We start from the raw sequence: 27271 nt of genomic DNA, 5'->3' as shown, positions 1-27271 counted from the left end.
TGCTTTTAGGCAAATACTCCATTGAGTTGAGTCATAATTGGGAGCTGACTTCAGTGTACATTTTAGTAGGGAGCCTAGTTAGGGTTTCATGCTCCAGGAAATCTGTTCTGATTAGTTCTAGCTAAAAAAAGATCAACCTGTTTTAAGGATTGGCACAAAAACAACTCTGTGGCCATGTAGATTTCAGTGACCATGTTTTTATAATGATGAAAATAACACGCAGATGGGAAAATGTTAAGCCATTCTAAAGGGTAGCTACCCCTCTAAAGTCTCCAGAGTTAACATGTTTTTTGTTTATTTTTCCAGAAGTCACTATGGACCTGAAATACATATATAACATATAAAAATATGTATAAGTAAACTTTATACATATAAATAACTTTTAAAAGGCTCATCTGTACTAGATTACTTTTTAAAAATTATTTTATTTATTTATTTATCAGAGAGAGAGAGCACAAGCAGAGGAAGCGGCAGGCAGAGGGAGAAGCAGGCTCCCCGCTGAGCAAGGGGCCCGATGCAGGGCTCGATCCCAGGACCCCGAGATCATGACCCGAGCTGAAGGCAGATGCTTAACAGACTGAGCCACCCAGGTGTTCCATATTATTATTTTTTTAAAGTATAGATGGAATAATTCATTTTGTTAATGGTTGCATAATATTCTGTTATAGGGTTAGTCTCTTATTAACCAATTCCCTATTAGAAAACATTCAGGTTTTCTTCAATTTTTAATTCTCAAAAGTTATATTTTAAAGTTTTTTTACGATTACTTTGCCATCTTTTATAAAACTATTATCTCTAGAGTGATCAGCATAGTGCCTGGCATAGCAAGTACTCAATGAATTTTAATTCCCTTTCCCCTTGTATGTAATTTATTATTTATTTTTTAGGAATGAGGATACTTTCTGTTCCACTATCTACACTTTCTTATTATGGGTGTTGGCCAGCCAACTGATGTGAGATAAATCCTTTGCAGCTATGGAAAAAATTTTCTCTGTGAGGAGTTAATTGATGTAAAAAAATTTTCTCTGTGAGGAGGTAATTGTATAATTTCTAGCCCTGGATTATTAGAACTCAATTTAGTGGATCCTCAGATTACACAGCCTACCTGGGGTGCATCAGTGGTTTTATCTTGGTAGATAAAAGATGATACCTTTAGTAAATAAGAAGGAAGCTTTTGGTAATCCCTCTAGTTTCAGGTTTATGCAGTTAAAAAAACCCTATTTATTGTGTTTTTTTTAAATGTTTGTTTATTTATTTATTTATTTATTTATGAGAGTCAGAGAGAGAGGCAGAGGCAGCAGGGAGCCCGATGCGGGACTCGATCCCAGGACCCTGGGATCATGACCTGAGCCGAAGGCAGACGCTTAACCATCTGAGCCACCCAGGTGCCCCTATTGTGGTTCCTTTGCAAATGCACAGGACCAAATCTCAGAACTGCAGGATGCATGTCTAATTTCTGTATAAGAGAAAGACAATTCCAGTAGAACTTCTCAAAGTATAAGATAGAGATGAATCCTGATTCATAGGAAGATACGGCAAAGGCACAGAAAATAAAAACAAAAGTAAAATTCATGGTAATCCTAGTAAGAAGGAGGAAATGGTGGGGCACCTGGGTGGCTCAGTCGTTAAGCGTCTGCCTTCAGCTCAGGTCATGATCCCAGGGTCCTGGGATCGAGCCCCGCATTGGGCTCCCTGCTCCGCAGGAAGCCTGCTTCTCCCTCTCCCACTCCCCCCGCTTGTGTTCCTGCTCTCGCGCGCTCTCTCTCTCTCTGTCAAATAAATAAATAAAATCTTAAAAAAAAAAAAGGAGGAAATGGCACAGCGTCGGTAAATACATAACATGCAGATGGGATAAATATAGATGGGCAGAAAATGATTGTAAGTGAAGTTGTTCCAGGAATGTCACGAATTTCCAGCTAGGGGGATTAGTGTGTGCAGCTGTTGAATGGGGGGGCTCGTCTCATTCTTGAGCTCTCAGGTTCCACTTGTTGTGCAATAAATGCCTTTTGGGTGAGTGGTGTAATATTCTCACCTGTAGAAGCCAATCATTTTACTGTTCTGGGGTGGGGTGGAAGGAAGTTCCACTTCATTATTTAGCAATTCTTGGCCAAGCAAATACCATTTCAGTTAAAGTTTAAACACTATTATTAGAACAAGTGATACAATAAAATTGTATGTGTATTTTTGTTTGTTTTAACTTGATCACCTAAGGCTACACTACCAAGATGTTTTCCAAAATTTAGAGTAATACTTTAAAAAAACATTTTATTTATTTGAGAGAGAGAGAGAGAGAGAGAGAGAGCATGAGCGGGGGAGGGGAGGGGCAGAGGGAAAGGGAGAAGACTCTCCACCGAGTAGGGAGCCTGATGCTGGTGGGTTCTCCAGGTCAATTCCACGACCCTGGGATCATGACCCAAGGCTGAGTCACCTGAGCCACCCAGGCGCCCCTAGAGTAATACTTTTAGCTGCTTACCAAACTGTTTTCCTGCTTTAGATTTTAAAAGATGTGAGGACTAACTAGCTTATAGTAACAGACAGCAAGGAAATCCTCTTCTATGAAAATACTTTTTTTCACAGTCTTTAATGAGCTTTCTGATCTTGTTTCTTGGGGGAAAGAAGTATTTTTCAAGAGAAAGGGATCAAGAATGATTCCAAAGTGTATCCTAATGACTAGTTTATTTAAAGTATGAAAATTCATTAAAATAACCTTTACATGACTTTTATTACATTACCAACATGTTCTGTTTCCATAGTTTAATAAGTGCACACAGGGTCAAAGATAGTAAGAAAATGATTTTTCCTTCTGGAGAGTGTAAGAGTATCAGTCTAAAAGGTGCTGTAAAAATGAAATGAGTATTTGAAATGTATATACGTCTGTTAATTCACCCTGATGGCGTGTACTCATTCTGGGACTTTGATATCATAAGCATTCTATCCCTCCTATATTATGCTACATATCACGGTCACTGGATCACTCTTTGATTAATTTCAGCATATCCAAATACCATCAGTTATGAATGATAACTCTGGGCGTGTCACTGAGAGTTCTAGCACCCCTACGTTAATGATTACTAATTTGGTACATATTTTGCCAACTTAGAACACTCAAAAAGTACAAAGCTTAGCACAAATATCTGTTTCCCCAGTTACCCTTATCATAGCTCTACCCTTGGTGAAGATTAGCCGAATCGAATATGCCGTCTCTCTACTGCTGCTATTCTGAGGGGCGCGGGTACCAATTACCCGTACCTTAGAATTTGCCCGTAATCGACTATGTCCCACAATAGGTAACTCTGGAAGTGACAGGCAGCCTCAAGTGTGGTTCTCCCGCCTGTCGATTGGGCCTCGCAGGAAGCTCCGCCTCACCAACTCAGCCAAGGGCGGCAGTTGGCCCGGCGTCGGTGAGTGGCGGGTCTTGGCTCCGCCCCGGCCGTCCGCTGCGCTGCCTGGGTCGGCGCCGTTTCCAGTTGAGAGATGGCGGCCGCCGCAGGTAGATCGCTCCTGCTGCTCCTCTCCTCCCGGGGCGGCGGCGGGGGCGCCGGCGGCTGCGGAGCGCTGACTGCCGGCTGCTTCCCCGGGCTGAGCGTCAACCGCCACCGGCAGCAGCAGCACCACCGGACGGTGAGCGAGCACGCCTGGCGGCTCCGGGGAGGGCGGGGCGGCGCTGGCGTGTGGGAGCCGCCGGCGGGCAGGCCGCCGGGGCAGCGGGCGAGTTACCTCAACTCGCGGCCGCTCCCGAGCTTGCCGGGCACCGAGGAGCCGCCGTGCCCTTCAGGCGCCTGCGGCGGCGACCAGGAAGAAAGGGAGGGCGGAGGAAGCCGAGTGGAGGAGGAGGAGGGGCGATGGCGGGGATGTTCCCGCAGGACCCGGGGCACCAGGGCGGGGAAGGGACGGGACTTGAACCTCTCACTGACTAGCCCCCGATCTCGGTCCCTCCCTTCTTTTTTTTTTTTTTTGACAGCTCTGCCCCATCGCTTGCGAACTGAGCCCCGTGCAAGTTGTCCCCTTTCCCTCCTCCTCCGGGCGGGTTGGGGTGTCCTGAGTTGCCGCGGCTGCCTGGTGTATGTGTCAGGAGAGTGGCAGTGCCATGCTTCTTGGGCACTGTCTCCGGAGAGCAGCCCAGGACCCCAGCGGGGCCGCTCCCTCGTCCTCTCTCGGCCCTTTGGGAACGGGCAAGAAGGATAATCAAACTTTATCCCCCTGCGTGACTTCCTGCGTGTGTGGGCATGGGGAACAGCCCCCTCGCGATGGATGCTGCATTGCTTCAGGAGGCAAGCTCCATCCCCTCAGGTCCTTAAAGGTCCTCGGTGGTCCTTTTGGAGGACTGGTTTATCAGCTTGTTCACGCGTGCCTGAAGAAGGAAGGGTGGGCAGCGGGCGGAGGGGAAGTGAATATGGCAAGTTGTTCATAGAGGCAGGGATTTGGTGTTTGAATTAACCAGTTATTGCTGGATTTCATTGGCTGGCAACGGAGGAGAATTTCTGTTTGAACAGCCTTGGGATGTATTTGGGAGTGATTGTGAATTGTTTTTTCAATTGCAAGAGATCAACTTGGCATGGAGTTCTTGACCTAACAAGTCAGCGGGTTCTCTTTCCTTGGACTTTCTAGACCCATTTATGTTGGTCTCTGGCCAAGTGTGAGGGAAGGAGTGTAGATTTTATTTCCTAGGGCTAAGTTGTATAGTGTAATGAGAGAATCACTGCAGACGGCCTGATAGAAGAAACTAGTACCTTCAGATCTCAACAAATACATCCACCTGTCTTAACCTGATCACATAGCTCTTGAGAGGAAGCTGAACTGGAGGTTTTCAGAGGATACCCCAAGACTGATTGACAGTATGAAACCAAGTGTCTGAAAGAGCTATGAAAAGAACTAATGCTCTGTAAATGCAAGATGATATTGTTATTATTAGTCACACGTATGGATCCTATCTTCATTCTTCTGAAGAAAATTTGTACTTCGTATTTGGCATACTGACATATTGCTTTGCTGAAGCTCTTGGGTGAGAGCCGAGCTTTTCCACAGTTCAGTTTAGATTTGCATGTTTCAAAGCCTCCATTTATGTGTTTTGTTTTCTTAAAAACATAAAGCCACCCAGAAATCTGATGGCATTCCCCTCTCTAACTATTTAAATACTTCCCAAGTTGTCTTTATCCCTGTATTTTGCTAATACGTCTTTTGACTTTGCACAGGTTTTAAGGCTATTCGGGTGTGGTATTCATTTAGCATTTTTAAATTTATGCCTTGTATATTTTCCACTATGCGAATCTGTCAGGCTGTGAGTGTCTTCCTTGTGTGGGTACTTCATGAAAGTGTTCTTCTGTGCTATTCTGGGGTGGGTAAAAGTGATGTGCTGAATTTGTAACTGAAAGCACAGTTAAAGTGAAGTGTTATTTCTGAAGGGCTGAAGTGTTATCATGGGAATGTTGACTTGTAAATGAACTTAGAATTGTACGATTTTGAAAAAAGTTGTACCTGATTATTTAAAATATGTAAACAGGTTTTTTTCTTTTTCTACGATTGCTCTGAAGCCATCCTGTATATAGCTGTCTCCATCTGTTATTCTATGATTCCTCACAAGACTCAATTTGAAAGGCATCTCTTAGGGATTTAACTCTTGACATTTTATACCTGAAATTGAGGCCCAGAAAAGGGAGGGACTTGGCCAGGACTACACAGCTAATATGCAACAGTTTTAGGATTCCCACCCACCCCAGATATTCTGACCCCCTTATCATGTTCTTTGCATTTTAAAGTGCAATTGCTCCTTCATAATCTCCTCCTTTTCAAAACTAGTGTTTGTTAGGAAAGTATTGGTATTTTAAAGTCCCATGAATGGGACTTCTGTAAATAGCTGTTGTTGGAGGCAGAGCTGTTGAATGAGGTAAATATGGAAACAAACAACTTGCTCTTATAAAGGGCCCTGAGAGACACTGAGGTTGAATCTTGCATAGGACACATTCTGTGCATGTGCAGCAGATGGCACTCTGCATTGGACTAGATCACAAGCCCAGCTTGTGCCACTTTTGTTCTGCTGTAGTAGGTAGAGTAAATTAGAGCCAGGGGTACATAACCAATTATGGTGCTGGTTAATTTTTTGCTTGAGAGGCATGCGTTGTGAAATCTTTTCTGAGTTTACAGAATGAGTCCAAAGCAATACAGTTCAGCTCATGGGTAAGTGTGGTTTCGAAGTTATAAAACATAACTTGTCCCTTCCCCACCTTCCTCATTAAAAGGTCATACAACTGAGTAAATAGAAATAAAGGTGCAGGGGCTTATTCGATATTTTTATCTGGCGTAATTTTTCCTTTCCTGTGTGAAGAGCCAGTTTATTGCTCCTCAGCTTGTGACTGTAACAAAATGTTGCATGCCTTTCTGTGTGGTTAGTGAAGGTGGCTGCTGTTTGCAAGGATGGTTCTTTGACGGGGAACTGCCTTTCATCGTGAGCTGGGTAATTGCTTTGCTAAATCAAACTGTCTCACCTCTTATTATGAAAGCCTGACTGTTAACATTTCCTAGTGGTCAACGGCTATGCTGAATTATTAACTCTCTTAAGTGTGTCATTGTATTGTTATAGTTTGTGGCCATCCCTCTCTATTTTACACATTATAGTTCTTTGGCAGTGATAGCATTTCAGTTTAACTTGACAGTTTTAACAGGTAATATTACCTGACAGAGAGGCAAGTCCCAATTCTTTAATTGGGTTTCTCAGGGTCTGGCCGGTCTTACTTAGCCAGATTCATCCCAGCACAAATACTCCGCTGTCCTTAAGCCAGTGTTCCGTATATCTATACTAAATGTTCATGTAGTTCTTGCAACTGAATTTCAGTCTTAATCACTCCTCTAACCTCTTAGGTCCATTTCAGGTTAGAGACTGTGACCTAAGACTCCTCTTTGAAGCTAACCTCCTCACTTTACAGATGAGGAAACAGACCTGATGGCAGCTGAGGGAAGTGACTTACTAGGTTATGTGTGTGGTTTATTACATCTAGGTTTTAAAATTCCTTTTTTTTTTTTAAGATTTTATTTATTTGACAGACAGAGAGGGAACACAAGCAGGGGAGTGGGAGAGGGAGAAGCAGGCTTCCCGCTGAGCAAGGACCCCCCCCCCCCCATGCAGGGCTCCATCCCAGGACTCTGGGATCATGACCTGAGCGGAAGGCAGACGCTTAACGACTGAGCCACCCAGGCGCCCCTAGGTTTAAAATTCTTTAAATGGAGGTGGATTCAAGATGTTCTAGTCAGAAGCTTAATTTGTGTGATTCCTGGCTCTTGATCCCTCTCTATTCTATTCTGTTCTGTCTAAATTCCGATAGGATTTATTATTAGCAGGACACAGATTGACACTGACTTGTCTTGTTATCTATATATTTCATTTGTGGGTGCCTTATCTTATAGGAGAGGTAGGGCAATATTGCATTTTTGTCTCTCATAGACTCCAACACAGTGCTAGGTATCTGGGTGACACTCAGATGTGCATTAATTGAATATGCACCTTTTTGTCTGCTTGCCAGTGAAAAGGTATGCTCATCCACTCCCCCCAGCCCCTTGTCCCCAGTTTGACTTGTTTAATGACCTGTTACTTAAGTACCCACATTTGAGTAATTTAACTTTGGTATTGCCAGTGCTGTCTTTGATCGTATATTATACTTCTTTATGGTAGTATACCCACAGAGTGGGTACCTTTGGATTAGCTCTGTGGTGGTACTTGCTTTCTGCCCAAAGCCCAGCAAAAGTATGATTAATACCCAGATTAATAGAAATATACGATTGAATCAAGTTCTAGAGTTTTTGTTGTTTTAGTCTACTTTAATACTAAGATTTTGATGGTTCTGGATAAATGTTTAGAGCAGACTTTTAAAATTACTGTTATTATTTTCTATTGAAATATAGTTGACACACAATGTTACAGTAGTTCCAAGAGCAGACTTGTTTTTAAGGAAGCAACCATCCTTTTTTATTTTATTTTATTTGAGAGAGAGAGCACGCACAAGTGAGAGAGCATGAGTGGGGGGAGGGGCAGAGAGAGAGAGGGAAAGTACACTCCCCGCTGAGCGGGGAACCCCATGTGGGACTCAATCCCAGGACCTGGAGATCATGACCTGAGCCAAAGGCAGACACTTAATCGACTGAGCCAGCCAGGTGCCCCACAACCATTCTTTTATTTATGTTAAAATCGTGCTTATTTTGCACCCCACAAAATGTTTGAGTAAATTTGGATTTATTCAACAGATTATGATTATTTGAACTTTTCTAAGTCCCGAGGGGCTCTGTTTTAGGCTTTATGGAACTCTACTCCAAGAGGAAATCTAAGTAGAGAATGCAGCATCGAGAATGGTGCATATCAAAGATAACAACAAGGATCATTTTTGGTTTTGGGGCTGCCTCATGTTTGAAATCCAGAGTGGTCCTGGTCTTCTGCAATAGCACTTCATTGATACCGTTATCTGAATAACTGCAGAGATGTTGCTTTCATTTTTTAAAAGATTTATTTACTTATTTGAGAGAGAGAGAACGTGATGGAGGGGAGGGGGAGAGGAAGAAGGAATCCTTAAGCAGACTCCCCACTGAGCTTGGAGCCTGACCCGGGGCATGATCCCAGGATCCTAAGATCATGACCTGAGCCTAAATCAAGAGTTGGACACTTAACTGACTGAGCCACCCAGGTGCCCCCTCATTGCTTTTTTATATTCTAGCTTTGTGTCTCTGTGGGTTTTCTTAAAAATTACTTTTTTTTGTTTTGTTTTGCTTTTTGTGATTAAGGACAATGCTACCTTTTAAGATCTTGAGATAATCACTTAACATAAGGGAATCCTCTGTTCTTTGATTAATGCCATATCATGGCTCATGAATATTTTATAATTACTGGAATAACATGTTATTAGGAAAACTAAGACGTTACCATGAAGGACATGTACTTAAAAGAATTGTAGACTTGAGATCTCAAAAAGACCATAGATTAAGGAAGTAGGGCAAAAGTGGTGAATGGCTTCTTCCTTGGTAGCCCAGCCAGTTACTACAGAGCTGAAAATGGCTCCCCCATCTGCTGGCCTTTGCATTCATTTCTTTTCCTACGAAATTACACAGTTGTGCGTTTTGTTTTGCAAACAGTTAAGCAGAGGTGGGTTTTAAAAAAGGGAATTGGGAGCATATTCTTTCAGTAAGTGCCTAAACTCAAACCCAATCTTTTTTTTTTTTTTTTAAGATTTTATTTATTTATTTGACAGAGAGAGACACAGCGAGAGAGGGAACACAAGCAGAGGGAGTGGGAGAGGGAGAAGCAGGTTTCCCGCCAAGCAGGGAGCCCAATGCAGGGCTCGATCCCAGGACCCTGGGATCATGACCTGAGCCGAAGGCAGACGCTTAACGACTGAACCACCCAGGCGCCCCCTCAAACCCAGTCTTGAATAATTACTCCCTGATTTAGGTCAAGCTTGATGACACATGTTAAAAAAAACTTGTCCTCTGCATGTTGAACATGCAAGAGTAACCGTCCATTTAATTATTTCACTGCACTTTGTTAAATGCAGTGAGAGAGCCTGTGTAACATGAAAGTTGACTTCAAGCAAAGTAATTTTAGTAAGTTTAGTGAATTATTGACCCATAAACTGTGTACGGGCTTAAATCTTTTGTTTATTTATATATATATATTTATTTTTAATTTTATTTTTTTTATATGTTTTTATTTTTAAAGATTTTATTTATTTATTAGAGAGAGAGCACAAGCGTGGGGAGGGGGAAAGGGAGAGGGAGAAGGAGAAGCAGACTCCCCGCTGAGCAGGGAGCCTGCTGTGGGGCTCAATCCCAGGACCCTGGGACCATGACCTGAGCCGAAGGCAGCCGCTTAACGACTGAGCCACCCAGGCGACCCCAGTCTTTTATTTTGATAAAAATATAACTTGGTAAATTACATCACCAGCTGGGTCTAATAGCATGCTAAAACTGAACTTTTTCTTTTTTTTTTTTTTAAATTACCATTTTATTTTATTTTTTTTAAAGGTTTTATTTATTTATTTGAGAGAGAGAACGAGATAGAGCATGAGAGAGGGGAGGGTCAGAGGGAGAAGCAGACTCACTGCTGAGCAGGGAGCCCGATGTGGGACTCGATCCCGGGACTCCAGGATCATGACCTGAGCCGAAGGCAGTCGCTTAACCAACTGAGCCACCCAGGCGCCCTAAAACTGAACTTTTTCTAATGCGGTTCTGGAAAAAACTGAAAATATGACATTGCATTTTGACATCTCTCTTAAAAATAAGAGCCCTTTCCAAAAATTCTTTAAGGACATTGATAATATGTATTAAGAGTGGGGTGTTTACCTCTTACACTTTGTTTCTGAAATTCTCAGTTTTTACTATGTGTTGTATACTTTATTGTTTGGGAAGCATTTGTAATGATCACCAGAGAATTGCTGAGGACTCCATTATGTGTATGAGGCTGTCCAGAGGATATTCTCCAATGTAGTCTTAAACTGTACTGCCTTACAGATTACAAGATCCTTTAGACTTCTTTTTTCATTCTAAGAGAGGCTACATTTTACTTCTTATCTATAGTAAGTGGTGTTACAGGATGTTTGAGTACTAATATCTCCTTTAAACTTTAGAGAAAGTTAATGTGACTGATTTTTTTTTTTTTTGTCAAATAACAGGAGAGTAAGTAGGTTAACTTGAACCACCTGATCCTACGTAGAGGAGTAGATATAGAAGGAAGCATCTAAGATCTGAGGGCATTGTGTTACCTCATTTAATTCTCACCATAACCCTATGAGAGGCATTATTACCCCAGTTTTATTGATGAGGACACTGAGGATGAGGTAGGTTTCTTTCTTCTTAAGTGTCATAAACTGTTTTAATGCTAGGGATACAATGATGGACAAGACAGATGCTTTGGAGGTGAAATTTAAGTCTAGGTTTGGTGGGGTCCCAGTGTGGGGCCTCCTTTCCTTTTGTCTTCTCCTTCAGCCATGTTTCTTTCTCAAGCATCTACTGCAGTTTTCTTCCAAGAGATCTCACCATCTTTCTGAATACATTCCTTAAATCCCTTTCTCCACCCTCTCCTCCAGGTATTAGGTAGTAAGGGTCTAAGGTATTGCTTCCTTAGGATCTTTGTAATTTAGCTAAGGATTCTAGAAAGTCCCACCCATTATCGAGCATTGCTTCTATATCACTTTTAAAAACGTTGTCTAGCATACTCAACAACCTTCAGGCAAAATACTTCCCCCATTGTACAGATAAGAAAATGAAGACCTAGGAGGGGTAAGTAACCTGGAGTCATTCAGGAAATATCTGTTGAACTACTGTTTGTAACTTGCTGTGCTGTGAAAGAGAGATGCCTCTGAGGTGGTCCAAAGAGGTCACAGTTTGGCTGGGAGACACCAACAAGCAAGACTGTAATTGGTTATACTCCCCGCCCCCCCATGGAGGTTCATTGGGAGCATTTAGACTTACTCAAGAGAATTGGGGAAGGCGTCACAAGGGAGGCCTCACTTAAGCTGAAATAGGAGGAAGTAAAATGTGTGGGGGACTGGAAAGTTGCAGTTCACATTCTAGATAGCACCAACATCTGACATGACAGTCTGAGGGAGGAAGATGTATTTGAGAAACTGCCAGTCGTTTGTTATAACTGGAGTATGGGCAAGAATAGCCAGAGATTAGACTGGACAGTAGTAGTGATACCAATAATAACTAATATTAAGTGCACCACGTGTTATGTACTTTACACAGGTAATCTCACTTAATTTTTGTGACACCTGTGGGTAGGTGCTGTTACTATCCTCCTTTTATACATAGTGAAACTAAGTTACCTCAGATTGGTTGATTTGCCCAGGATCACAGCTGGTAAGTGACACTCAGTTAGTAAATGACTTGCTCAGGATCGGACAGCTGGGACTGGCATACCTGGCGCCTGTCTCTTAACCACTGTGCTCTGGTGAGGGAATCGGACTGTGAAGGGACTTGTGAAGGAGTTGGAATTTTATTATGTAGGTCAGTGGTTTTTTTTTTTTTTTAACTCAACCCACAGTAGAAATACATCTTATATCATGACCCAGAATGTGCACGTGTGCGTAAAAGTAGGAAAAGTTTCACAAAACGGTATTTTTACTATGTATGAGACATACATAGTTTCTGTGCTGTTTTGTTGAAGAAATACTGGTTGGGACCCATTTAGATTGATTCCACAATTTAAGCCACAGTTTGGAAAAAATACTGCTGGTCCATAGGTGAGTGTCAGAAAAATTTCAATTAGGAGAATCACATGATCAGTTTGTGCTTTTTGGTAGTTACAGTCGCAGCTGTGTGAAGGCGGGATTGGAGAGGAGGGGACCAGAAAAGTCAAGAGGCCAATAAGGGACATCTTAATGGACTAGGCAAAAGATGCCTGAATGAAGACAGTAGCATTGGGAATAGAGAAAAAGAATAGAGAGAAGGCAGATTTAGGAAATGGAATTGATAGAACTTGATGATTGGACATGGACTATCACTCAGCTGGTACCAGGTAGAAAAGGTAATTCATTTCGAGGGCTGTCTGATTCCGTTAATGCTCAGGTGCTGAAAACTTTGTTTCTGGACCTTCTCTGTGTATTTCTTTTTACAGTCATGTTAAGTATGTTTTGTTGTGATTGTTGTACCTCTGCTTTTGTATATAAAAATGTGTTGACCTGGTTTAATGATTTTAAATTTGTATATCAGATGCCCACCTTATCCCCATTTTCCTGCCCCCCCCTCCCCCATACCATCAGAATCTGAAAGATTTACACACCAGTATGGAAAAAGTTTACAAAGCATGATGAGCACTCACCAAATCCTTGTTGAAAGTGTGTGTTCTGTGTATTATACTCTTCCAAAGCAGAAACTTCCCATTACGTTAATTAGAGGAATATTTTTGAGTAATTTCCTTTGACTTTGTTCTCTTCGACTTTCCACTTTTGTAATATTTGTTTACCTTAGGGAATATTGAACATTGTATGTATGATGGTCTTTTTAAAACAAACAAAAACCTAGCTATTCTTAAGCATGAAACCATTTCTTAGTAAAATTTTAGCAACCTCCCTTTCCCATTAGGAATGAAGATAGAAGATTCCTACTGCTTCTGCTACCCCAGTTTCTCAAGAGAAGTATAAAAAATAAAACCATGTAATAATCAAGAATGAGTTATATGGAGTGATTCTCTAGTATTTTAATTGATTTTACTGGATTGCTTTATTTATTTTTTAAAGATTTTGTTTATTTGACAGAGAGAATGTGATAGAGAGCATGAGAGGGGGGAGGGTCAGAGGGAGAAGCATACTCCCTGCTGAGCAGGGAGCCCGATGAGGGACTCGATCCTGGGACTCCAGGATCATGACCTGAGCTGAAGGCAGTCGCTTAACCAACTGAGCCACCCAGGCGCCCTGGATTGCTTTATTTAGAAAGCATATATTCTTTGGTCTTTTAGGTATTATAATACAAAGGTAAGTATTTATTTGATAACTATGACAATTCTTAATTTTTTAAAATATTTATTTTAGAGAGTGTGTGTGCAGGGGCATGCAAGTGAGCAGGGGGAGGGGCAGAGGCAGGGGGAGAGGGAGAGAATCTCAAGCAGACTCTGCGCTGAGCTCAGTCTCATAACCCCAAGATCATGACCTTAACTGAAATCAAGAGTCAGCCGATTAACCGACTGAGCCACCCAGGCACCCCAACTATGATAATTTTTAGAGCTGTTACAATATCTGCTTTGCCAGAAGAGATTGTCATGTATGAGCCTTTTGAAATCTATGGGAGCAAACAATTGTATCATGAAAGAATTTTTTTAGTTTTCTGAAGTAGATAAAAGAAGAGTTGGAAGTGGTGTGTGTGTGTGTTTCAATCACCAAAAGTAAGTAATTGAAGAGGATTAGGTGCGGTTGGGATACAATAGGAGTCTGGGTTCTGTTCATTTCTCTACTGTTAAGTTGCTATTTGACCTTGGGCAAGTGACTTACCTCTTTGGTCTTAATGTTTTGGTCAGTTAAATAAGGATGCTTGATCAGATGAGCCTAAAGGGCTTTCTAATTCTAAGACATATATCATTAATTTTTATGTTATTTCATGGTGGCGGTCTTGTATAAAATCATAAATCCAAGTATAATATATTTGCTTATTCTCACAAGGGTCAAGGGCTTGAAGTGAAGACAAATAGCTTCCATTTCCTTTTCAGGACAGTTTGCATAATTACTTCTGACATCTTGATAGACAATTTACCCTGCATTCCTCTGAAACAGTTCATTATGCCTTAGTCCCATCTTTCTCTTTTGTCTTCATTTTCCAGTCCCAACTACTGAGAGTATGGGGAATAGGTGAAGGTATGGTAAGGAATCCAGAGTTAGAGAGAGGGTGGAGGGAAGGAAAAAAGCAGTTAATGTTGTAGTGCTGAGGTAAGATGGACTGTTTTGTTTTGTTTTTTTTCTCAATGATTTTATTTATTTGTCAGAGAGAGATAGAAAGAGCACAAGCAGGGGGAGCGGCAGGCAGAGGAAGAAGCAGAATCCCTGCTGAGCAAGGAGCCCGATGCGGGGCTCAGTCCCAGGACCCTGGGATCATGACCTGAGCCACCCAGGCACCCCAAGATGGACTGTTCTAATAATTTGTTAATTCTGAGTTGTGGCTTGCCAGTCTGAAACAGAAAATGTTTCTGTTTTCCTTTGTAATTACACTACAGGAAATATGAGTGTGAAAACCTCAGGTGATTAGTTTCCCATAGTAGTCTACTCTCCCAAATTCTGTGAACTGAGCCTAATAGTGTCAAGAACACTCAGCCAGCATTGGATAAATGAGAGTCAGTGAGTTAAAAAGCCCTAGAGACCATCATCTAAATCCTTCAACCCTGTGGATAATGCATCTGTAGATCATCTAGTTCTCTGTGCCTAGATAATACAGTGATGGGAATCATGGAAATGTGAAGAAGGAATTACTTTTCTTTGAGTCAAGCAGCAGCAAATCATTTTTTTTAAATCAAATAACCTGATTTTATTATTTATTTATTTTTAATTTTATTTTATTATGTTAATCACCATACAATACCTCATTAGTTTTTGATATAGTGTTCCATGATTCATTGTTTGCATAAAACACCCAGTGCTCCACGCAGTACGTGCCCTCTTTAATACCCATCACCAGGCTAACCCATCCCCCCCACCTCCCTCCCCTCTAGAACCCTCAGATTGTTTCTCAGAGTCCATAGTCTCTCACGGTTCGTCTCTCCCTCCGATTACCCCCCTTCATTTCTCCCTTCATTCTCCTAATGTCCTCCATGCTATTCCTTAGGTTCCATAAATAAGTGAAACCATATGATAATTGACTTTCTCTGCTTGACTTATTTCACTTAGCATAATCTCCTCCAGTCCCATCCATGTTGGTGTAAAACTTGGGTATTCATCCTTTCTGATGGCTGGGTAGTATTCCATTGTATATATGGACCACTTCTTCTTTATCCATTCATCTGTTGAAGGGCATCTCGGCTCTTTCCACAGTTTGGCTATTGCGGACATTGCTGCTATGAACATTGGGGTACATATGGCTCTTCTTTTCACTACATCTGTGTTTTTGGGGTAAATATCCAGTAGTGCAATTGCTAGGTCATAGGGTAGCTCTATTTTTAACTTTTTGAGGAACCTCCACACTGTTTTCCGAAGCGACTGTACCAACTTGCATTCCCACCAACAGTGTAAGAGGGTTCCCCTTTCTCCACAACCTCTCCAACATTTGTTGTTTCTTGCCCTGTCATTTTTTGCCATTCTAACTGGTGTAAGGTAAATCATTTTAAAAGAGTTCACAGATTATGCTGAAACAAGTAGGACTATAGAAAATGCTACATAAAAATAGTGATGGAAAAATATTGTAGTGCTTTTGTGTTATAAGTGATTTAAGAAATTGACACATGCATTTGCCTGGCAAGTATTTGGAGCAGGTAGAGGAGAAGAGGGAAGGGTGAAGGGCTGGACTGCAGAAGAGAGCTTTAAAGAACTCTTTGAAAGAGGTGCTGCCAACTCTAGATTCCCTACATGTATAAAATTTCCAAAGATGACAGATTTTTGGAGGTGTTTATTTTGGAACTAATCTTCCGTATTTCCATTCTGCCCCCACTGTATCCTGTATCTTGCACTGCCAGAATTCTGCTAGCTGCAATGAAGCAGGGCTGTGGCAAGTGGCCAAGTGTGATAAAACCTATTTTTCATTTTAAAACAGAGTATGGATGTCAGAATACTTCAAAGAAGTATTTAAGGATAGATTGAATGGAGTAGGAGAAATAGTAAAAACCTAATGAGAAGATTGAAAGTTTCTGATTTGCTTTTGATGGAATTACATTTATTTTGTAAACAGAAGAATACCAGCTTATGTCTGTCTCTGTCAGTTTCTCTCTTCCTTGTCCCTCTTTCTCTGATCTTTGCGTGCTGGTGCTAGAAGCTGCTGAATACACAGGAAAAATGAGTTTTCTGATCCTGAAGAGGTGGTAGTGATTTTTTGTTGTTGTTATTTTGTTTTTATCTTTTGAGGGGATCCCAAGGGTATGCTCTGTGTGAATGTCTCATTACACGTATGCATGTTAGTAATTCAGTTTTATTTCATTCTTGCTTTAACCACCCCCTCCAAAAATGAAATCTTTTCTTTTTTTAATTTCTGGCTCTGACTTAAGCTTCAAAACAAAATGTTGTCTCAACGTTGTTGAGATGGTAAAACAGTTGTAGCATAGCTTTACAGAATTTTGAAATATTCATTTATTAGATGGAAAATTGAACTGCAACCAGTACTTTAATTTTAATATCTCATTCCACATTGACATTTGATTCAGAATGAAATCAGGTTCCTCGCTTGGCCAAGTGCCACAAAGTCGGGTGAGCTTTAAATATGTAACGACTTTTTTTGTAGTGATTGCTAGAGCTTTTAGCAATAAAAAGGGGAAAATGAAAGGGAACTCTAGCAGATTGCCTAAAAAGAGTATTCTTGGTAAGATTAAAAGTAGAGACAGGCTGAGGCCCTGAGTTACGGATCTGAGTCACATCCAGCCAGCATCAGAAAGTAGCAGCATTAGTGGAAGAAAACCCAGGTCAGACCTGATGAGCGTCTGTCAAAGCTCACCTGGAAAGGGCATTCCATCACCAGAGGGTTTCTTTGGGGGGGTGGGGGTGGGAGGATGGGGTGGTGGTGGGGTGGGTGGGGTGTATTCCTTCATAAGAAATTTCCTTCATAAGAAAATTAAGCCAAACAAGGGGAAAAGTCTTTTGTTTTTAAAGTATGAAGTATGTCGGGCGCCTGGGTGGCTCAGTCGGTTAAGCGACTGCCTTCGGCTCAGGTCATGATGCTGGAGTCCCGGGATCGAGTCCCGCATGGGGCTCCCTGCTCAGCAGGGAGTCTGCTTCTCCCTCTGACCCAACCCCCTCTCATGCTCTCTCTCTCTCTCTCTCTTTCTCATTCTCTCTCTCAAATAAATAAATAAAATCTTTAAAAAAAATAAAGTATGAAGTATGTCATGTCTGTAAAAACAGGTATATTTATTTCTTTTAGCTTGAAAAATTAAACAGGACAACTATAATTGCTGCCCTAAATATCCTTCCTCAATCTTATTTCTTGTCCTCTCTCCCAAAAGTACCATTCTTTCCAGTTTGGTATTTACCATTCCCATGCATGTGTTTATGCTTTTGTTTATCTGACTATCTGTCAAAGTTACATAGTACTCTTAAGTATGTTTTAACCTCACTTGGAAGATTTTACACTGTATGTAGTTACGTAATTTGTTCTTTTTACTTAAATACTTTAAAAAATATGTTGATACATGTAGTTCTGGTTCATTCATTTTTAACTGTTTTGTGGTGTTTCATTCACTTTCTCACGTTTAACCATTGTCTTGTTGACTGAAAGTCTTTAGCTGAATATTTTGGAGGGACAGGAAAAAGGAATTTATTATGTCATTTTAAAAGTTAGACTAGGAATTTTTTTTTTCCTTTTTTGGTGTGGAATGTCCTCATTTAAATCATATTCCTGGGAAAATCCTTTGTATTTCCGGAGAGAAGGAGGAGGAGAAGAAGAATGTTTCATTACACAGATGAACATGTCTTGTGCAAAATGCCCAACATTTGCTGTAATACAGCAAGCTCATGTGGGATTGAGCTGCTACAGCAAAAACTTGTTTTGCTCTATAAAACGGCTCAGATTTTTGAAGTGCAGACAAGCTTGGAAGGAAACTTGTTGGCCTTTATTCATTGTTTCTTTTCTGTGTGTTTGGAATAATTTGCAGTTTGGGACTGCTTTCTTTTGTAAAAAGGACTTGTGCCTTAAATGGTAAAAAGACTGTTCTTGAATGGTGTCATGGTTTTATGGAGCAAAGGAAAAACAAGGTCTAGGAATGAGGGGGAAAGTACTTTTTGAGGGAGATAGTTGATGTGAAATAAGTATTTGTTTTAATAATAAACCTTATATATACATTTGCCATTGAGTATTCTTTACTTTGTAGTCATTATTTTATTTTTTATTTTTTTTTTAAATATTTTTTAGAGATTTTATTTATTTATTCATGAGAGCCAGAGAGAGAGAGAGAGAGAGAGAGAGAGAGGCAGAGGGAGAAGCAGGCTCCCAAGGAGCAGGGAGCCCGATGCGGGACTCGATCCCAGGACTCTGGGATCATGGCCTGAGCCGAAGGCAGACGCTTGAGCATCTGAGCCAGACGCTTGAGCATCTGAGCCACCGAGGCGCCCCTGTAGTCATTATTTTAGAAAGGCAATCTCTGATTAATTTTTTTTCTTCCCGGCTTCATGCAGTTGTCTTTCATTTGTAACATTTTTGATGGTTTGGATAATGTTGCAGAATACATAGTACAGAACTCTGTTCAGGTTGTCCCTCCAGATGATTTGCAATTGTGCTTTAACCAGAAATGCTGATGCAGCAAGGGAAACACTAATACATGGGATGCTTTCCAGGGACTGTAGCTAAGGCAAACACAAGCCAAAATTAAGAAGAATATGTGAGCTAGGCACACAGTATGTAGTCTGGCCAAATATGCTATTAACAGTGAATATCCCATTCTAGTTAAATTAATTGAGGCCTGGACAATTTGAATCATCAGACTGTCTGTTAAAAAGGTGACCCAACTTTAAGCATTTCAGAATTAGGGAATAGTGCAAGTGTAGTTTTTTGGCTAAAACTTATTTACAATGAAAAATTATCTTTGCTTTTTCTTACTGGAGAGATTCTAATGCCTCAAGAATGTTTAAATTCACTTGCCTGTTTCTTCCATTCTGGTTCTGAGGGAAAGGATGCTGAAGGGATCTGCAAGTAAAAGAGATAATGAAAAAAAAATTTTTTGGGGGGGGTTGGCATGATAAGATGAAAGAGAGAGTATTGAGAATTAAGAATTGAGAATTAACTGATTATTAAGAATGATTTTTGTTTTTTGACTATTGCTGCTTTTCTTGCAAGTCGCTCTTTTTTATTCACAAATTATTTTCCCCACAAATAGTGAAGGCATTATGAGAGGAGGTGGTGGTACATGAACAGGCTCTTTTTAAAATTGTTGTTGTTCTGGAAAAAAAATTGTTATTGGTCTGGGTTTTGAGTGATCTCTGATTAAATTTGCCATGAGTCAAGCATTTTGAAACAGAACTCCTAAATCAGAGGGTTGTGGGGCTAGGTAAACGAATTAGTTTTGTAAATTTGTTTCTGAAACTAGTGAAAGTTCTGAATGAATCTGGATAAGCTGAGACTTCTGTTGCCAGGGTCCCCTTCAGTTTTAAAAATTTTTTCTTGTTGAAAAAAAGGGGGGGGAATGCCTGGCTGGCTCAGTTGGTAGAGCATGCAACTCTTGATTTTGGGGTTGTAAGTTCACCCATTGGGTGAAGAGATTACTTAAAAAAATCTAAAAAAATATTTCTTCTTCCCTCATTGTTTACTAGGGTTCCGTTTTTTTAAATGCTAGAAGCATAGAGAAGAGTGAAAAAGATTTTGCTTCTTTAAAACTATTTCTAAAAATATTGGTCTATGAGTTGTTGCTTTAGACTCTCTACTTTTACATCTGTATGAGCTTACCATGTGGTTATCAAAGATTCAGTACTTCCTCTGGAAAAAAATGTATATTTGAGAGTTTCTCATAACCTGGATTTACTCTAGGTTATAGCTAAGGCTCTTTCAAAACGTCCTCTTGTCCTAAAGGTCACTTGTAATGACTAGCAGCTAAGAGTGACCTAAACAACATCTTTTCAAACTTTCTTTTCCTTGTTATTGTATGCTGAGATATCCATGTCAGCAGGCTCAGGAGAGCCTTTATCTTTGACATTGACATTACTTTTTTCTATTCTTTTAGGTCTTTCACTACCATTTCTACAGTGGTTGACAAGATACCGTTTCTTCCTCACTCACCATGTACCATGCCAGTGACATCTTAGCTGCTAGAGTGTGGAGCTGGCCTGTGGGAGTCAAGTAAGTGCCTTTTTTACTATTTGGCATGGTTTTTGCTTACTTTGCAAAGCCATGTAGAGGAACTTCTCTTAAGATTAGTTTTTAAAAAGGCACTTGCTTGATCCTTGTGGGCTGGCTCTTTGCTCCAGCCTGCTATTGAACATCTGGTAGCTAACATGGGGCTGAATTTAGCAAGGTGACTATCACAGAATGGAACATTTTTATTAGGATAAACCCTTGAGAGATGATAGATCTGATCTTGGCCTAATTAGCCCATTTATATTGATGAGCAACACCTTTCCTATCCCAGAGTGAATCAGAACTTCTGTGTTAGCTCAAACAGTTAGTCTGGCCTTCTGAAATTTAACAGGTTATGGATGACCAAGGGTCTGCTGGTCTAAAACAGCTGGGTTGCATGGAAACAGAACAGCTCTCCCAGGAAAGTTGATGACCTTGACATTTACCTGAATTAATTTAACTTAATATATAGAAGTGATGGTTGGCATTAATCAGGTTTGGGTTTCTGTTATTGCTGAAGTTGCTAAAACCTGGTATTTTACTTTTGCAGGTCACCTTGTAAATTTTGCCTATATAAATTAACACACCCTCTGTTATGTCATAACAACCATGTAAGGGAGAGTGTTTTCCTGCTCTGTCTTAGGTATTGGTGATGTGACCTGTTCACGCAGGGGAATCTTGAACATTCTCAGGTATGTGAAGATCATGATTCATAAATATTTTGTCCCTGCAAACAAAACAGAACTTATATCAGTGTGAACTCATGATGTGGTTTTACAAAATCTATCTTGCCAGTTGATTTTTCTCCCCTTGATATTAGAAGAGGGATTGGCAAATTACAGCTAAGACCACTTGTTTTTTTGAATAAAGTTTTGTTGGAACACACATCCATTCTTTTACACATTGTCTATGGCTGCTTTTGCACTACGGTAGCAGAGTTGAGTTGTTGTGACAGAGACCATATGATTCACAAAGCCTAAACTATGTGTATTTTTTTTTTTTTAAGATTTATTTATTTGAGAGAGAAAGAGTGTGTGCAAGTTGGGGGAGGGGCATGGGTAGAGAGAGAATCCTCAAGCAGACTCCCCTCTGAGTGTGGAGCCAGCCATGGGGCTCCATCTTATAACCCTGAGATCATGACCTGAGCTGAAACCAAGAGTCAGATGCTTAGCCAACTGAGCCATCTGAGTGCCCCAGACTATCTGGCTTAAGAAAAAGTGTGCCAACTCCTTCTATAGAAGAACCAAACTTAAGGTTGTATTTAGATATAAACTTGCTGGAACCACAGGTGAATTCAAATAGTCTTCTAAAGAGAAAGTCAAGGGCGCCTGGGTGGCTCAGATGGTTAGGCGTCTGCCTTCGGCTCGGGTCATGATCCCAGGGTCCTGGGATCGAGTCCCGCATCGGGCTCCCTGCTCCTTGGGAGCCTGCTTCTCCCTCTGCCTCTCTCTCTCTCTCTGTCTCTCATGAATAAATAAATAAAATCTTTAAAAAAAAAATAAAGAGAAAGTCAAGACCTGTGTCATAATGCTGACTAGCAAGTAAATATTTGCAATATATATGGTGGTGGGATTACTAATATAAGGTTAATGGAATGGAAAGCTATGATGCTGTTCAACTTCTTTTCTTTCACTCATTATATCCCCCCACCCTCCATCCCCTGGTAGAAATAAACATTCATTCCATGACAGGGTATTATTTTTCTTTCTAGATGCTTTAAAAATTTTATAGAACAGATAAGGATAAAAGAATTAACTAGGATATTTGGCATAACAAGAAGTGGTAACTAAAGGACCTCTTGATTTGTGGAACAAATACTAGAGTTAAAATGGACTTGAGATCATGGAAATGGAAGATCAGAGATGTTCAGGGAAATGTTCGAGGATCACAGAGGAAATGAGTGGTGGAACTGAGACCAGAAGCTGGGTCTCTTGCCTCCTTGCCCAGGGTTCCTTCCACTAGGTTTCATACCACATTAGGGCTCCTTGTTTTCCCTACTAGCTGTAAGGCATAGCCTTTTTCCTTTATTCCCTCTGAAGTAAAAGCAAAGACTCAATGACTTAAACCACAAAGATGTGATTTATTGGAGAATTGATGTTACTTGGAGTTTGGATGCTTTTATTTTATTGTTTGAAGATTAACTGGGGGATTACTTCTTAATGAATCCTTAAGTGCTTACAGTGTATACTCAAAAAGGTTAGGTTAGTTGGAATAAAAAAGGAAGTCTGAGGCTGGTTCATAATTTTATAGCTAGGAGCAAAACCAAAATCAGCATAGACAGAATGCTTCCCTCATATATCTGTGTGTCTAAGCCCATAGATGGGAAGTGTGTGTGTGTGTGTGTGTGTGTCTGTGCGTGCGTGCGCGTATGTGCGCTCGCGCGTGTGCGTGCACTTGGGCATGCATGTATGCATGCGTGGGTGTCTAACAGCTCTTAAAATGCATTTGGATTGCATTCTGAGAGGAGTTTAGCAGGTGTATTATAATCTGCAGATTATGTTGCAGAGTTTTAAATGGATTTTTAAAAATCTATTTTTAAACAGTTTTGGATTTATAGGAAAATGGCTAAGATACTACACAGAATTCCCATATATACCCCAACCCCATTTCCTCTATCGTTAACATGTTACATTAGATTGGTACATTTGTTATAATTAATAAACCAGTATTGATACTTACTAAAATATGTATTATGCAGATGCCCTTAGTTTTTACCTAATATTCTTCTTCTGCTCCAGAATTAAATGAATTTTTGTTCGCATGTTCACTGATTTAGAAGGCATTGATATGACCACCTGAGGGTTAGACTAGTTTTGAAGTCTCTTTCATTTTCCAGGAGTGTTAAATGAGTACAGGTTTAATTGCTGCAGAGTTCTGACATGTAATATTTATATTCCATAACATGTTGAGAAAGTGACTACTTTACCTTATTGATTGTAATGGCTCTTCAACTGTTTCTAAATTTTCAGCATCAGTGGTTCTAGAAAAGACAAGACAAACTTGATTACTTCTAAGTGTTATTGTCACATTCCAAATTGCTGGTGAAAATATTCTAAAGTAAATTGCTGTCCTTGGAAGCCATGTGGTTCAACAACCCTACTTCAGTATGTTTCCCCTCCTGAAAGTAGTTTTTGATGGAGTTTTCATCAGCACCTTCTGACACATCATTAATCATTCAAATTGCCCTATAAAGACCTTAAAGTTTCCCTTCCTTTGGGGGCACCTGGGTGGCTTAGTTGGTTGAGCAGCCAACTCTTGATTTTGGCTCAGGTCATAATCTCGGGGTCTTGGGATTAGAACCATGTGTCAGGCTCTGTGCTTGGTGGGAAGTCTGCTCAAGGATTCTCTCTCCCTCTGCCGCACCCCCCGCCCCCGCACCCTCCACCCACACTGTCACTCTCTCTCAAATAAATAAATAAATCTTAAAAAAAAAATATTCCTTCCTTTAAAGTTCATTAGTTGTTTTACTAAAGTTGAACACTTGCATGTTCTGTGACTCAGCATTTTCACTCCTAGAGTTATATACAACAGAATTGTATGTGTATATTCACCAGAAGACATGGACAAAAATGTTAATAGCAGGACTAATTGTAATAGCGCAAGCTGGAATTTTCCAAATGCCTATCAATAGTAGAATGGGTAAATAAATTTCTGGCATAATCACACAATGAATTAAACATTGATCAGAATGAACAAACTACAGCTATATATAATTGTGAAACTCACAGATACAATGTTGAACAGAAGAAGCCAGATACTAGAGAGTGCATACTCTTTGATTGCATTTACCTAAATTTCAAAAACAGGTTAAACTATCTGTGATATTAGAAGTCAGGAGATTGATTACCCTTGTTGGGGATTGGGGAAAGTATTGGAATGGGGTATGAAGGGGCCTTCTGGGGTGCTAGTAATGTTCTGACTTTTGTTTTGGGTATTGGTTATATGGATGTGTTCACTTTGTGAAAGTTCACTAAGTTTATATATTTTTTCTGTATTCATGTTATTCAAAGAAAATATATGAAAATATTAGCAATTCTGGAAACACACATACAAATTCACTGCTAACATTTAAAGGATATATAGAGAACACACTGAACATATTAACCTTTTATTTTAGAATGTATGGTGTCTGAATTATAGGATTATCAAAGTGCCATTGTGTTACTGGATCTGTTACAGTCCTATTTGTATTATAAGATGAATATAGTAGGTTGTGTTAATGGCTGCTTTTTATTGTAATTAGGTTTGGGGGATGTCTTAGAAAAGACATCTTTTGAGTCTGTATTAAGTGGAGTTACCAAGTCACATATCCTTTTTTTTTTTTTTTGAGAGAGAGAAAGTGCATGTGGGCAGGGGAGGGGCACAGGCAAAGGGGGAGAGAGAATCTCAAGCAGATTCTGTGCTGAGCTCAATCTCACAATCCTGAAACCATGAGCTGAGCCAAAATCAAGAATTAGATGCTTAACCAACTGAGCCACCCGGGCGCTCCTCCATCCTTTCTTAAAGACTGATAAGCCAAGTAGTTGGGACTGGGGTGTATTAGTGTGTTTATGCGTGGTGAAATTTCTTCTTCCAACTGATGGTCTTTGTTAGATCAGCAAGTGAGCTTCAGTCTTAAAGCTCTCTATATTGTACCTGTCCTTTTGGCTTTCCAGGCATCACTTCAATCCTAACCAGTACGTAGTCATTTTCCCAATGGAGCCCCCTTTCCTGACTTTATTGTGGTTGTTGTTGTTTTTCCTTATTGGTACCTTTGGTTCTTCCAGATACTTAAGTTAACTTTCCCTTTCTGACCCTTTAAAAAAAATTGTGTTGAAATACATAACAAAATTTACCATCTTAACCATTTCTTAGGTGCACAATTCAATACCCCACCCTTTGCACTTTGTGCTCCATTATCACTATCCTTACCCTTGTTGAAACTCTTATTGTAGGTCTAGACTTTTGTCTAAATAGCATTTCAACTTCCAGTGTTTCCTCTGCAATCAACCCATTCCATATCTTCCTGCCAGATTTATCATTCTAAAATCTCACCACATCATTTCCACAAACAAAACTTTTGTTTGCCACTACCTACAGGATTTAATGCAAGTTCCTTAGTCTGATATTCGAGGCCTTCCATAATTGGATTTCAATCTGTCTTTCCATCTTTAATGAGAATGTTGTTTTTGATAACCCATGAGTGCTTACTAACTTCCAAGTTGTGTGAAGCACCATACATGCATGATTTTAGTTAATTTAGTTCTATAAAATAGGTACTGTAATTGCCACTTCTGAGGAAATAGAATCTGAAGGGTTCTAAATAACGTGCTCAAGTAAGTGACTCAATTGAGAGTTCAAATATGGGTCTCCATAGTCCACAGTAGTCCCTACTCCCAGTGCTTGTGAATGCCTTGAGTAGGCTAGTCCCGAACCACCAAGTGCATTCCCATCTTTACCTAGCTCTTTAACTTTGCACATCCATTGCCTGGAATGTTCCTTTCTTCCCTCTCTCACAGTCTCATTCTGTACATCTTAAAAGGCCTATCTCAAGGCCAGTGATTCCCCCCCCCCCCCCGCTTTCCATTTAGTTTATAGAAAACTCCTTAGGGCTACTACACACTTTGTACTTTGACTGCCTTTTGAATCTGTTTCTTTTTATATATGGATGATTTAGCTTAAACTTTAGATTGTAACTTCCTTAGGTGGGGAGCCTGCTTCTCCCTCTCCCCTGCCTGCCGCTCCCCCTGCTTCTGCTCTTTCTCTCTCAAATAAATAAATAAAATCTTAAAAAAAAAGGGGGGGGCTGGATTATAGTTCTTTTTGTATCCCCTGCAGTACCTTATATGTAACAGGTGCTCAGTAAATGTCTATGTTGATCATTTGGAATGATAATGGAACCTTTGATAGCTGAAGATCTGTAATGTGCATCTAAGACTCCTTATTGGTTCTTTGTACTTCTTTATAAATCCAATTAGCAGTCTTAATTCAGAACCAGAAATGACATATCTTCCATGATCTCCCTATACAGGCATACCTTGGCGCTATTGCACATTTGGTTCCAGACCACTGCAATAAAGTGAATATGGCAATAAAGTGATTTGAATGTATTTTTGTTTCCTAGTACATGTAAAAATTATGTTTACACTATACTGTAGTCTATTAGTTTCCTCCAAACTCCCATTCATGTTGATATTTTGACCTTTCCCCATGAATCATGAATGTTCTTAATGGCATCTAGAATGGTGAATCCTTTCCAGAAGGTTTTCGATTTACTTTGCCTAGATCAATTGGAGGAATACCTTTCTGTGGCGGCTATAGCTTTATGAAACGTATTTCTTAAATAATAAGACTTGAAAGTTAAAATGACTCCTTGATCCATGGGCTGCAGAATGGATCTTGTGTCAGCAGGCATGAAAACAGTCTTGTTGTACATCTCTATCAGAGCTCTTGGGTGACCAGTTGTCAGTGAGCAGTAATGTTTTGAAAGGAATCTTTTTTTCTGAGCAGTAGGTATCAACAGTGGGCTTAAAATGTTCAGTAAACTGTGTTGTAAACAGATGTGTAAACATCCAGGTTTTGTTGTTCCATTTATAGAACACAGGCATGGTAGATTTAGCATAATTTTTAAGGGCCCTAGGATTTTCAGAATAGTAAATGAGCATTGGCTTCAGTGTAAAGTCACCAGCTGCATTAACCCCTAAAAAGAAAAGTCAGCCTGTCCGTTGAAGCTTTGAAGCCGGGCATTGACTATCTATGAAAGTTCCAGTTGGCATCTTCTTCCAATATAAGGCTGTTTTCTTTTTTTTCTTCCTTTCCTTTCCTTTCCTTTTCCTTTTCCTTTTCCTTTTCCTTTTCCTTTTCCTTTTCC

At 40.2% G+C, this 27271-nt stretch overlaps 1 protein-coding gene across 2 annotated transcripts in view; it reads left to right on the top strand.

Annotated features, from left to right (window-relative positions):
- The first annotated feature begins 3443 nt into the window (after positions 1-3443).
- MCU (mitochondrial calcium uniporter) overlaps positions 3444-27271 on the top strand; it is a 199257-nt gene continuing 175429 nt past the window's right edge. Inside the window, exon 1 of one of the 2 annotated variants that reach the window (XM_025850455.2) lies at positions 3444-3621. In XM_025850455.2, coding sequence (XP_025706240.1) covers positions 3475-3621 — 147 coding nt within the window. In that variant the 5' untranslated portion in view covers positions 3444-3474. The remainder of the gene's footprint in view (positions 3622-27271) is intronic. The other variant, XM_073878848.1, reaches the window with a different exon arrangement.

This window comes from Callorhinus ursinus, unplaced genomic scaffold, assembly GCF_003265705.2.
Source record: "Callorhinus ursinus isolate GAN/ISIS: 27379988/994484 unplaced genomic scaffold, GSC_fseal_2.0 scaffold31, whole genome shotgun sequence".
NCBI lineage: Eukaryota > Metazoa > Chordata > Mammalia > Carnivora > Otariidae > Callorhinus > Callorhinus ursinus.
The sequence above is the reverse complement of the archived record's forward strand: the minus strand, read 5'-3'. Positions and strand labels throughout refer to the sequence as shown.